The 14252-nt window shown below is 35.2% G+C and overlaps 1 protein-coding gene across 1 annotated transcript; it reads left to right on the top strand.

Annotated features, from left to right (window-relative positions):
• The first annotated feature begins 558 nt into the window (after positions 1-558).
• LOC109070909 (mast/stem cell growth factor receptor Kit-like) lies at positions 559-13990 on the top strand. The gene is made up of 21 exons (XM_042716113.1): positions 559-677; positions 2612-2875; positions 3334-3618; positions 4440-4579; positions 4669-4837; positions 5108-5294; positions 6248-6363; positions 6456-6570; positions 6815-6999; positions 8530-8636; positions 8737-8863; positions 9545-9649; positions 9838-9948; positions 10285-10423; positions 10525-10586; positions 10682-10782; positions 10951-11073; positions 11540-11651; positions 11759-11858; positions 12552-12657; positions 12744-13990. Exons 1-21 carry the CDS (start codon positions 623-625, stop codon positions 12900-12902), a joined length of 2868 nt encoding a protein of 955 aa, XP_042572047.1. The 5' UTR covers positions 559-622; the 3' UTR covers positions 12903-13990.
• The last annotated feature ends 262 nt before the right edge of the window (positions 13991-14252 follow it).

Here is a 14252-nt window from a genome sequence, read left to right as displayed (position 1 = left end):
TTGAGAGGATATGAGATAGGTCAGCTGTGGTTTAAAAGAGTTCAAAAATATTCATTATCGATCATAATTATTGGGGAAAAGTAGAACAGACACTGGACATGGATGAAGCTTTCAAGAGTGCATGTGTTGACCACCTGTGTTCATGCACAACATCAAATGGACTATACTTTAAAAGGAAATGCGTTTCAATGTATGCATATGCTAATGCGTACGATACAAAAAAGTATACTTTGGACTTAAGAATGATAAATGGATAATACGGACTAGTAAAACTGGTCCTTATAGACGTTCCATGTTGTCACCCTTGACAGCAGTGAATGGTTTTTAGGAAAATTGCTAAATTGAATAGTTTAATAGTTTTGGTGAAACTGAAAAAGAAATGAATCCCTACTGGATTACTTAGAAGTAATTAAAATAAATAGCAATTAGGAACACGATAGATAGTAGACTGAAGGCATAAGTGTAAAAAGGGCTTGCCACAGAGTGCAGAGAGAGAGAGAGAGAGAGAGAGAGAGAGAGAGAGAGAGAGAGAGAGAGAGAGAGAGAGAGAGACTTGAAGACACAGTCAGTTGTGGATGAGTTGTACTGTGAGCGGACACACGAACACTCACAGACTGACGGAATGGGTCACGTTTGGTTTTTGTGCACAGTTCTACTTTTATTCGCCTTACCTGGAGGTAAGATCATACAATATTTTCAAATGTTCAGATAAAAAATGTTTTGTTTTTTTTTTTCCAATAGGCCTTTGTTGTATTTTTTGCCAATTATTTTGGCTACGTAATCCATATGTGTAGCCTACTGTTAATTATGAGCGGATGATTAGGCTAATATCTAGAGAATTATCCCATTGTTTTGACGACAGATGCAGATAATGACCGTTAAGAGTTAGATTTTTGTCCATCTGTACTCTCTAGTGTGCCTATTCCATAGTTATAGTTGCTCTCTGTCAATTTAATAATTGATTTAAGTCTATCTGAGCAAGATAGCTATTGATTAATTTGAGTTATTAGGGGAGTTAACTCACGCACCGCGCGAATCTCATGTGTCGCGCACAATGTCAATAATTAACTAGCGTGTAATTAGAGTCGCTTCAAATAAATCCAGCGCAGAAGGAGCAGTCAGTTATCTAATAAAAATACTGTCAACATAATGACCACAATCTTAATAGCAGTTACAGGCCGTGTCACAAACTGTTCTTTCCTAACGGTCGGTTTGTTGTTACCTGCTCGAGATTATCTGATAACTGAGCTGCAAGCAACATGCGTCCGAGAAGAAGGTTCACGTGTAACATTTTATAGGTGGGATTGCGAGCTGTTTCAATGTCTATTACTTAGTGTATTTGTGCTGTTCCATGTTTACTAGTTTTAATTATTTTTTATTCAATCAACCTAATTTGAATCATTTTCATTCAAAATAATAAACGGGAAACAGGAACTGTTTTCTAAATGTGAAAGTGTTGTTATTATTGTTTTTTCTTTAGTAGCCTATATTTTCTAACTTATGGTATTACAACTCGAGCCGCTACTTCAGAAGCCTAACCCGTTTATCTCTGAATGTATCACGAATATCCAAAACAAAACTAACTTAACCTCGCTAATTAAGTCGGGCTGAACCACAATAACCCCTAACACTGCCAACATTAACAGAAATTGTCAGGACACTTTGTAAACACAGTAAGGGAATGCATTTTAAAGTGCACTCAAAACACATCCCTGAAACAATTATACCTTAAATCCTTAAAATGCTGTCAATGTTATAAGTGTTGCTTTAATAAATTCTATGCTCTTTATTCTGCTGGTCGCGCCAGTACAATACGTGCATCTGTTACGCGAATGATTGAACGTTCTAATCTAGCGGGAAAGCTCTGGACCGTTAGGCAAATGGGTTCCATAGACTTCGGCTATCCTGAAAAATTGCGCTGTCTTAGTCACTAATGCACCCCGTACAAACCCTTACTTCACTTGATTCGTAACGTTTTTCTTCATCTGGACAATAAATCATGGTTATGTAACCGATTAGTCATGGTGCGGTTAATGGGGGAAGATAGCGCTTATTGTTCAAAATATGAACGCATCATAAAAAGGTAAACAAAGTTTGGATGAATATCACGAAATCTGTGAAGGTCACATTCCACCTCTCATAAATTAAATTAATAGAATATATATATATATTTTTTAAAATAATTTATTTATTGTTTGTAACTCAATGTGAATAATAGGTAAAATAGTGAATGAGAGTATTTGAACCGAAAAAGTTAATGTGCTTAATTTACATGAAAATTTTTTTTTTAATTATTTTTTCATTATGATCCATACATTTACTTTATGATAAATGTTTTATTTATTTATTTATTTATTTATTTTGTTGTTTACATACTATATGGGATCCAGGAGTTTTTTTTATTTTGCTTGTCATAATTAAAATGTTCAGAGCAGAGTATTGCTAACAAACATCAGCCATAGGTTACTGGTTTTTAAAGAGTCAGCACAGTCACTTCTACCATAAAGACCTTCTCACCTTTAAGGGTTCTTAACTGATTGCTGGATGCTGCCGTTGATTAGCCTTGACTCTGTATGCACACTGAACTGATTTGTGTGTGTTTGTATTCCAGGGCGGTTTGAACCTGTTATCACTCCCAATGCCACTCATCTGGTGATACCAAAAGGTGGACAACTGCAACTCAGTTGTTATGATAATGCAGAGGCGAGCAAGGTGCAATGGATGCGGGAAAAAGGTCGGAAAATTGAGGGAGGGCTAGAGGAAGATGGAGCTAGTATCATCCTCCTCACCTCTACACAGGTGCAGCATATGGGCCGTTACACCTGTGAAAACACACAAACGAAGGAGAAGAGCTCCATCTACATCTATGTGAAAGGTGGGTTTGATTGTGTATGTTTACACTATTTTTTTGATTTGTGGGGTTTGTTTGTCCTTTGGCCTCAGTTCCCACACTTCAGTCCTGAAGGAGTATTAAAACCTGAATAGTTTTTTTGTTAAAGCTCAAATGCATGTCCTTAAGCTGTGTACTCAAACCACACCTTAGTGTATATCTGGTTAATTTTCTTTTATTTGTATTATTGCTAACTGTCATTGAATGACATAGATGTTTTACCAGTCGAATTGTGATAAACCTGTTGCACACACTCATTAACTTAATATTTCCTCATGCAAAAATCCTTCCCGCGTTTAATATAACACCCCTTGTCTTGTGATCACATTTTTTTTCCCTTTTTTTCCTTATTTGCCTTTGATTTGCATGTTTTTGTTGCCCTTTCTCATCTCTCTATATATTTTTCCTGCCTAAAATGTCTCCTTATTCACTTGTTCTGGCAGATTTAGAGAATCCTTTTGTGCGCTCCATGTTGGATGGCCTTTTGGTGAGGGAAGGAGAGGATGGCACTCTTCCTTGTTTAGTAACAGATCCAGCTGTCAATCATCTGTCCCTTCTGACCTGTGGTGGCTCTGGTCTACCAGCTGGCCTCACCTACAGTGCACACCCTCAGAAAGGGATCACCATCAAAAATGTCTCCAGAGCTTTTGAGGGCTGCTACATTTGTGCAGGAGAGATGGATGAAAAACCTGTGAAATCAAGCCCATATAACTTGGGTGTACGGCCAGGTGTGTAAGAGGTATAGGTATAGTTCTTAAAAGGTATAGGTCACCCAAAAATGACATTTCTGTCAACATTTTTTGGAACAACTCACCCTAAATTTGTTCCAAATCTGTATGAGTTTTTTTATTATTATTATTATTCTGCTGAACACAAAAGAAGGTGTTTTGAAGAATGTGGGTTACCAAACAGTTGCCAGTACCCATTGACTTCCATAGTAGGGAAAAAATAGTATGGAAGTAAATGGGCAATTGTTTGGTTACCCACATTCTTCAACATTATATTATTCAGCAAAGATGCAATGAATTGATCAATACTAACAATAATGAAATGTATAACATTACAAAGATGTCTTTTTTCAAAATAAATGCTGTTCACTGAACCTTATATTCATCATAGAATCCTGAAAAAAGTATCCCAGTTTTCACAAAAAATACTAAGAAGCAAAAACTGTATTGATAATAATAAGAACCATTATTTAAAAAACAATAATTAAGCATCAAACCAGAATATTACAATGATTTCTGAAGGATCATGTGACACTGAAGACTAGAGTAATGGCTGTTGAAAATTCAGTTTTGCCATCATAGGAATAAATTACTGAAATAGAAAACCATTCTTTTAAATTGTGATAATATTTCACAAAAAAAAAAAAAATCTAATAAATGCTACCATGGTGAGCATAAAAGACTTCTTTCAAAAACATAAAAAACTTTTGACGAGTAGTATATATCATTATAATGTTATGGCTTACATACATGTATACAGTATAGAAATGAATAATTGTTTGCCTATGCTTTAATGTGCCTATATGCTATTTGTAATACAGTCCCAGAGACAGTGCCATCGATCAGCCTATCCAGAATCGAAAATGTGATTCTGATTCAGGGTCAGGAGTTCGTGCTCAACTGTAGCACCATCAACATCAACCATGATGTCCACCTGAGCTGGAGTATCCCTTCTGAAACGGTTAGAACCACACACTTGTCGCATAATCTCAGATTGCTTTCTGTAAGCACAGAACCTAACCTGGACTGTAATTGTCAATCATCGTTTAGATAGCAAAGCAAAGCAAAAAATCAAATATCCTGCCTGGTTCTCGAGAATATCAGCGCTCAGCAGGACTGCACATCAAATCTGTGAAGATGAATGACTCAGGAGTCTATCGCTGTATTGCAAGGAATGAGAAAGGTGTCTCCGAGGCAACTGTCAATCTGGAGGTTTACGGTAAGAAATGTAGAATGAAGCTAGATCAAACAGTCATTTTCAGACATTATTGACTTAAACCAGATATAGCAAGAAGAGCCAGGTGAGCCACTTGAATGTGAAAATGAATGGGATAAAGTGCAACCCTTAATATACCAACTGCTGAAATGCAAGTCCCTCTTTTCATGCATGGATTTTGCTTCAACCATACATTTTTAAATTTAATTTTTAGCAAAAGATTCTTCATAGGCTAAACAACAGCAAATCTGCATTTGTGTGTATGTGTGGCAGAGCATGGTTTCATTAACCTTACGGAGGGAGAGGACAAGGTGGTGGAGGTGAGAGAGGGAGAAAGCCTGACCCTCAGCGTGGATATGACTTCATACCCCAGTCCCACCGAAGTCTACTGGATCTATAACAACCAACAGCTCAAAAACACATCTGAACACGTCATTACGCTGCACAACCAGCAGTACAGGTAAGCACACTTGCACATACACACACAAACAGTCAATTCTATGTCAACTCAACCATTGTTTTTATCTATCCACAAAACTTTGCTGGGCCTCAAATGTTACTGTGTCCTTAAAGCTGGTAAATTTAAATTGAGATGGTCCTCACTGCAGAACACAAGATCCAGTGGGTGAGGTTAGAACCAGATCCAACTCCTCCCACCTTACATATCCTTAAACCTAACAGTCTCCACCCTCTGATCCCTAAACCTACCCATCTCCACCCTTAAACCTATCTCCACCCCCTGGATGGATCTTGAGTACTGCAGTGAGGGGCTACTGTTAAAATCAAAAAGCAGTATATGAGCAGGTGACATGATGTGTATTTTTTTGTTTTAGTTTTTTCACAGAAAACACCACTATTTTTGTTTTCTTTTGATAATTTTGATAATTTGGCAAGGCATTAAAGACTTTGTCCATACATATATCTGATCAATATTATTATATTATGGTTTATTATTATTACTATTTTCAGCAGTTTCAAGCAATGTGTTATTTAAATAAAAAAAAAAAAAAAAAATATATATATATATATATATATATATATATATATATATATATATATATATATATATATATATAAATACTCTTGAAGATCTTTGAAAATGTTGCAACAAAAAGTACTAAACTATATGGTTACTGTGACGTACTTACTGTAGGGTTAAGGTTAGGGTTAGTTGCTTGGAGTTATGCATAATGTACTGTATAACGATAGTAAGTATATGTAATGTGTGATTACATCACCTTATTAAAGTATTACCTTATACACTTTCCCTTGCTATGTATTAAACATAAAACCACAATGTTAAGAAAATGTTCATGTTCATTTGTCAGCTATGCATGTTCATTAGGTGCATTTTCTAACATTTCTATGTGATGATTACACAGACATTGAGTAGCGTTTTTCTGGATGTTACAGGTACATCAGTGAACTAAGGCTGGTTCGAGTTCATGGATCAGAGGGCGGGATCTACACTTTCTCAGCCAATCACACATATGCATCTGTCAATCAGTCATTCACTGTCCATGTTATATGTGAGTTCAGAATATTGACGGGACTTCACTTACCTTACATAAACTTTATTTTTGTACAGTCTTTATATAAATACAGTAAATCTGTCATTTAGGTAAACCAGTGATAGTTTCCCAGGAGGGGCCGGTTGATGGACAGGTGCGGTGTGTTGCTTCAGGATATCCTGTCCCAAAAATATCTTGGTACTACTGTGAGCCGCCACATACACGGTATGACCCACAAGCTAATATAAGCCACTCACACTCAACAACCGTACAATAGCACACATATCTGACTTATGTTATGTAAGTGCCAGAGTAAACAAACTATTGCATAGTCATGCTGTCACAAGACTGCAGTAAGCCATTTGGAATAGAACACTGTTTCTTAGATGATTAAATGTGGTAAAAAATGAACATAATAGTTGTTTGTCATATTATTTTGCCTCTAAATAGCATTTATAACCTCTGACAGGTGCTCCCACCTGTTGAATGCGACACAGGCAGATGACGAGTTTGCCGTGGTCAGAGTGTCAGGGGCAGAATTTGGACGAAGTGAGGTGGATAGTCGACTTAATGTCAGCAAAGGAAAATTTCACACACTTGAGTGTGTGGCAACAACCCAGGGAGAGCAGGCCTACACCCTCTTTTCCATCAGTGGTGAGAACACAAACACACTCATGTTTACCTTGCTAGCTAAATGAGACTCACATTTTCTGTTGTTTTTATGAAGCTAATGACAACGTATTTTCCATTCAAAATGGCACTTTAAAAAAAGTTGAGCAGTTTGCGTCACTGGAAGTTACTGCCAGTTATTTAACATTTCTATCATAAAACAATAGTCAAATATTAAATGTTTTGCTACTTCCATCTTACTTCACTATCTTTTAGTATTAAAACTGATGTAACATGCCAGAAACAATTCCCCACACTAAAAAAAAGTAAATTCAAATGTGCTATTGTTCCCCTCAATGTCTATGGTGGTGGTTACAGTCCTGTTGTAGCATAGTAGTTCAATCTCAGGCCCAGTAAGAAGAAGATTTCTACAGACTTTACCCAAACACTAATGCTGCTTTCAGTTCCTTTGGGAAGCTGCTGTTTACAAGTTCAGAAGTCATAATTACTATGTGATGTGTTTCAAGTGATTTTAGGACAAAATGGATGCAATTTCATGTTTATTTTCCTTTTTTCACTTAGTGATTAGACAGGAAGCTTTTCTTCGCACTAATGCAACAAAATAAAAAGCAAAGAATGTGCATTAGGTCTGTAATAGATGCTTTATCTTGGCGTTTTATTGTGACAGAGAGAATGATGGGAAATGTAGTTTTGACCTCAAAGAAAGAAAGAAGTAATTTTATTCATATTTTATTTCTTTATCTCACAATTTCCACAAAATATGACATAACTGTTTTCATGATTAATAGTAACAACAAAAATGTTTTTTGAAGGGTCACGTGCCACTGAAGACTGGAGTAATTGGTGCTGTAATAATGCACATTATTACTGTTTTTACTTTATTTAGGCAGATAAATTCAGGCTTGAGCATAAGTTACATCTTTTAAAAACTGTACAGTAAAATAAATCATACAGTTAACTGAGATTTGTACAGCCAAATTAATATTTTGTCAGATTTAATTTAGCTTAACTTAATTTTAATTTAGCTTTAACTAAAGTTTTATTAGTTCATAGTTAATTATTAGCTAATTTCCCCAGACATAACAACATTCTTGTTCTGTTGACGTTGGCCATTCATGTCTTACAGTGTTATTGAGAGCAGTAGATAGACACAAACCTGTTCATACCCAAACACACACACAAAAACACAAAAAATAATAAAAAAAAACACACACAAACACACACACACACACACACGCACACACACACACACATAAACACAGTAACAGATAATCCCTGAATGTTCTCAGACACACACTGAGCTTGTTGACAGATACGAGGGATTATTATTTTGTGCAGCGTGTGCACATTAGGTTTTGATACTGATGCTAAGCTCTTAAAATCCTCTGAACAACAGATTTAAAACACTCACATACAACTCTAGCCTTATTAATATGGCACAGTGAATTAAGAAGTATTAATAGAACTGGTTTAAACACAGATGTTTAAGTGGTGTTTATATATTTTGAGTTTGTGTATATTGATAGATGTGTGGGTGTGTGTTTCTCACCCTAGAGAGAACAGTGCCCCATAAACTCTTCACACCTCTGTTGTCTGGTGTCATGTCTACTTCTGTTCTGCTCAGCTTCTTTCTGGTGGTTCTGCTCTACAAATTCATGCAGGTACAGAGTCAAAACACTCACAGTAGACACTATGAAGTATCATAGAATTGTTAGTAATAAATTCTGTTTTTATTTCTTTCATTTGTATTTTCTGCCATAGAAACCCAAATATGAGATCCATTGGAAGGTGATCGAAAGTTTTGATGGCAACAATTATACCTACATAGACCCAACGCAGCTGCCTTATGACCCCAAATGGGAGTTTCCACGGGAGAGACTGCGTTTTGGTAAAGGCATACACAAAATTTAAACATAATTATGTAATCTGAGTAATAGCTGCAAAACTGCTTGTTTCATAACTACACAGCATTCTTACTGCATTTAATACATATATAGTACATACACTGCTGTTCAAACCTTTGGGGTCAGTAAGATTTTTTTTTAAAGAAATTAATACTTTTATTCAGCAAGGATGCATTAAATTGATTAAAATGGACAAAATCGAAATAATTTATATTTAAAATAAATCCTTTTTTGAAGAATCCTGAAAAAAATTTATTCGGTTTCTTGTTTCCACAAAAATATTAAATGGCATCACTGTTTTTAACATTAATAATAATGATACATGTTTTTGAGTAGCCATCAACATATTTCTGAAAATTCAGTTTTGCAATCACAGAAATAAATAGTGCTTTAAAACATTAAAATACAAAACAAATTGTAATAATATTACTGTTTTACTGTATTTGTGATCAAATAAATGCAGTCTCAGTGAGCAAAAGATACTTGAGAGATTTAAAAAATAAATCTAACTTTGGAATGGTAATGTATGTACTATAATTAAAAATCCCATAATACTATATAACTACAATAATCATCTAGTAGATTGCTTATTTAAATGGTGTGAATTAAAAAAATAATAATAATGGTAAATAAAAGCTAAAAGTTAGGTTTTTTTGTCACGATAGGTAAAATCCTCGGCTCTGGAGCGTTTGGTAAAGTGGTGGCAGCTACAGCATATGGACTTTGCTCAGCTGATACAGTGACCACTGTTGCTGTAAAAATGCTAAAACGTAAGTATTTATATATGCCTGGATGTATGACGTAACATGTATAAAGCATGTTTATAAAGACTCCAATCACTGGTTGTTAAAATATATAAAACTTAGGTTTATTGTTGTTTTCCTGCAGTATATTTTTAATCATGTTAATGTGTTTAATCCAACAAATGAACATGTGCGTCTCTGAAATTTTCCCAAAGCAAGTGCTCACTCCACTGAGAAAGAGGCTCTAATGTCGGAGTTGAAGGTTCTGAGCTACATTGGCAATCATATAAACATTGTCAACTTGCTTGGTGCCTGTACAGTAGGAGGTATGTGATTAATAGTATTTATGAGTTTATTATAAGATTTATTGCATGTGCCTTTTCCCTCATGTCATTCCAGTACCATATTTTTATTTTTTTATTTTTGTTCTGGTTGAAACACATCAGAAGATGTTAGTAAAATGTCTGAGCTGCACTTTTCCAAACATGGGTTTGGGATTTATACCACAAAAGTAGAATAAACAATCTCCTTTAATGTTTCATGGAATAACGTCACACATGGATAAGATGACACAAGGGTGAAATATTTTGACATAAAATTCATTTTTGGGAGAATTACTCCCAACATTTTTGGAAGATTATTAAAGTGTCATTTTCCAACAGGCCCCACTCTGATGATCACAGAATACTGTTGCTATGGCGACCTACTGAATTTCCTAAGAAGAAAGCGGGATGCATTTTTCAGTTCCAAAACAGGCGATGGATATTACAAAAATCTGCTCAGCCAAACACAGACTTCAAGGTAAAATATGTGTGTGAGAAATATGGTGCAGATGTATAGATGTCCATTGTTGGGTTTTTGTAATGTTATACACCATCTATTATATGCATGAACACATACAGAGAGAGCACTGATAATGGATACATGCCCATGAGGTCGTATCAGAAAAGATCGAATCAGACAGGTAGGTGCATCTCAAAAGAATACAAGCAAAATACAACCACTTTTACCACCAACATCTGTTATTGTACACTTTTCATTCTGTATCATCTCTCTCAGAATGGTGCGATGATAAAGATGATCTCTCTTTGGATACTGAGGATTTACTCAGCTTCTCATATCAAGTGGCTAAAGGCATGGACTTCCTCACATCCAAAAATGTAAGTGTGTATTAGGCTTATTCACCTCTCAATTTTCAGAGTGAGTTGAACATGCAGACCTTGAAATGTTATACTTTCTTGATTCTCATACTGAATGTTTGTCTCAGTAGTGAATATTTCTTTTTTTGACTAATTAATCGCTGTTATATTTATTGCTATGTATTTTAATGTATTCACAGAGATCTGGCTGCCAGGAATGTATTACTGACTCAGGGTCGGGTAGCAAAGATATGTGATTTCGGTTTGGCACGTGACATCACAAGAGATTCCAGCTACGTCCTGAGAGGAAATGTGAGGAAGTGCACTATATCATTTACCACCCTTACACCTCTATATTAATATTCAAAGTATTTAGCATTCTTAGATTTTATATAGTAAATGAGCCATTAATTTGAAGGTATAGTTCTATAATCATTTACTCACACTTATGTCATCTGCATGACTTTATTTCTTCTGTGGAACACAAAAGAAGATATTTTGAAGAATGTTTTAACTTTTTATGTTCATATAATATAAGTCAGTGGAGTCAAAAAAAAAAAGTAAAAAAAAAGTTACAAACCCCGAATTCTACACTGGTTTGAAAAAACATAACTATACCTATAGAATTATGAACAAAATATCATTCTTGATACAACAATACCCAAAAAACAAACTATCCCTTTAGGTTTGTGAACATGATATTTTGCTTGATACAGTATTACCCAAAAAACATGTTAATAGATTGTTTAGTATCATGAATGTTGTGTTTTCTGTCTAGGCATGTTTACCGGTGAAATGGATGTCCCCAGAGAGCCTGTTTGCTTGCGTGTACACTTTTGAGAGTGATGTCTGGTCCTATGGCATCCTATTGTGGGAGATCTTCTCTTTGGGTCTGTATGAGCTGGTATCAGGCTTATTAAATATCACACCTACCCAGAATACAATGCCTGTAAGTGACTCATTATGAAGGTCTTATGAGGTGAAAATTTGCCTGCAGGTAACACGCCATATCCGGGTATTCCAGTAGGATCCACATATTATAAGATGATACAAGATGGATACAGAATGAGCGAGCCTGAGTTTGCCCCAATTGAAGTGTAAGAGAATTTTACCTGTCTATAAACAGTTCAGTGTTTTATATTTATGGCATGTACACTATCATTCAAAGTTTGGGGTTGGTAAGAAATTTCTCACAAGTGTGACTTTTTTTCTTTTTTTCCAAGAAAAGAGTCAGGATTGTAAGAAAAAAAGTCGCAATTGCCTTTTTCATGTTATTCTGTTGCAGAAAAAAAAAACTAAATAAATATATGTAAACCCAGAATTAACAGAAAAATTGTCAGAATTGTGAGTTATAAACAATTGCCTTTTAGATTTTTATTAATGTGGCATAAACTGATTTCCATACAAAGCTGAGTTTTCCACAGCCATTACTCCAGTCTTCAGGGTCACATGATCCTTTAGAAATCATTCTAATACAGTGATTTGGTGTTCAAGTAACATTATCATCAATGTTGAAAACAGTTGTGCTGCTTAATATTTTATGGAAACCGTGGTACATTTTTGAAGGGTTCTTTCATGAATTGAAAGAACAACACTTATTTGAAAAATTTATTTTTTTGTAACATTTTAAATGACTTTTGTAACAATTAAAATCTTTTCATGTGTCCTGGCTGAATTATTATAAAGTATTAATTTCTTTAAAAAAAAAAAAAGACTGACTTCTAACTTTTGTAAATTATATCTGTGTCTGATGCACATGATGACAAGGCATTTGTGTATGTTTTTTTCAGTTATGAGGTAATGAGATGGTGTTGGAGTGCTGACCCTCTGAAGAGACCAACCTTCAAGAAACTGGTGGAAAGGACTGAACTCCTGCTGTCGGAGACCACCAAACATGTACGTTTTGACTCAGCTTAGCTCAAAAATTGTGTGCATTAACCCAGTTTCTTCAGTTACTGCAGGTTTACAATTGTGTCTTGCAGGATTACTTGAATCTCAGCACTAGTGACAGCTGTGAGGCGTTTGTTCCTCCGGGCCTGCACAGGGCACAAAGGCTGAGTTCTGTGGGCAGCTCGACAGCCTCAACTCAACCCCTGCTGCAGGCAACAAATGATGTTTTTCTGGAGCATCAGAGCATATAAATGACATCTTGTTCCTTGTTTTGCCTCGTTTTTTCAATAGGTTTGACCTAAAAGCCTTATCCTCCCTTTAAGTTCTAACTGTAATTGTGGCATTTAAGGGCACCTCCTGCTCTCTGTTTGGCTCAATGCAACTCCATTGGCCTTGTCTTCCATTATATTTCAAATTACTCAAGACACAGCATGTCCAGCCATGTAACTGTTAATGTGTTTTTCTAAATGCAGCTGGGCTCCATTTTATGGTATTGATCTACATAGTATTTTGAGTGCATGAGCAGCTAACGTGGCCAGGCAAGCATTTAGATATAGAACCTAATGTTACCTCATCAGATAAATGACCAGCTCTACCGATGACATCATTGTGTAGTGACCTGTGATGTTGTTGTGTTGTGTATTCTTTTGTCTTTGACCAGGTGTACAACTGCAAGTACGTTTTGACTGAACAGTAAGGTAGGTCAGTGGTAAAGATACTGAACCCAAGGTGATTCTCATTTAATGTGTCACTATCTGAAGGACTTAATACCAACAAGTGGAGGTTCTCGTTCATGCATTTGTGCTATTTTCAGCATGTGATTACTCTCAAGTGAGTGTTATATTGCATTAATGTATCTATTAGATCCCCATCTCAGCTTCAAGCTGTACTTACTGGTATAATTGTCATATTTATTAACAACCTAGGATGCGGTTACATTGTTGTTGTTGTTTTTTTAGTTTGGAATTGAAATTTTGAGCTGTTGAGAATGTGTGTATATATATATATATATATATATATATATATATATATATATATATACTGATATACGTGTGTGTGTGTTTTTGAATGTTGACTGTGACAAATAACTGCTATGAGATTTGACTCTGTAAATATCTGAAGTGTCAGCTATTTTTTAAACTTTTAGAGTGTTATGTCAGGAAAAAAAAGGCCAGTAGTAAATGCACCTGTTTTTATACAGAATAAATGAAAAGTTGTAAAGGATGTATTGCATAAATTATGTATTTTCGAAATTACAAAAATTATTTGTGCAATTCCTTAAAAGTTATGCATATATTTTATGTTAAAATACAGTATTTGACCATCTGAACTAGCTCAACCAATGGCGTGTGTTATCTGTCTGGCGAATAATATACAAATGGAAGTGTTCAGAAATGTTTGCTTAAGAGTACTGTAATTGGGAATATATGCCACCTTAAAAATAAAATAAAATAAAAAGCAAATCTTGAAGCAGGCAATTTAGTAGAGAATGTGAATAACATTGTTTGCTTTATTTCAAGATTGAATATTGTGGAGGAAAAATGAACGGTTTTTGGTAAACTGACAAAGGACAGTTCATACAAATTCACACTGAAGGTAAT

The sequence above is a fragment of the Cyprinus carpio genome, chromosome B1 (genome assembly GCF_018340385.1).
Source record: "Cyprinus carpio isolate SPL01 chromosome B1, ASM1834038v1, whole genome shotgun sequence".
Taxonomy (NCBI): Eukaryota; Metazoa; Chordata; class Actinopteri; order Cypriniformes; family Cyprinidae; genus Cyprinus; species Cyprinus carpio.
This window is presented reverse-complemented; position numbering and strand designations above follow the sequence as displayed.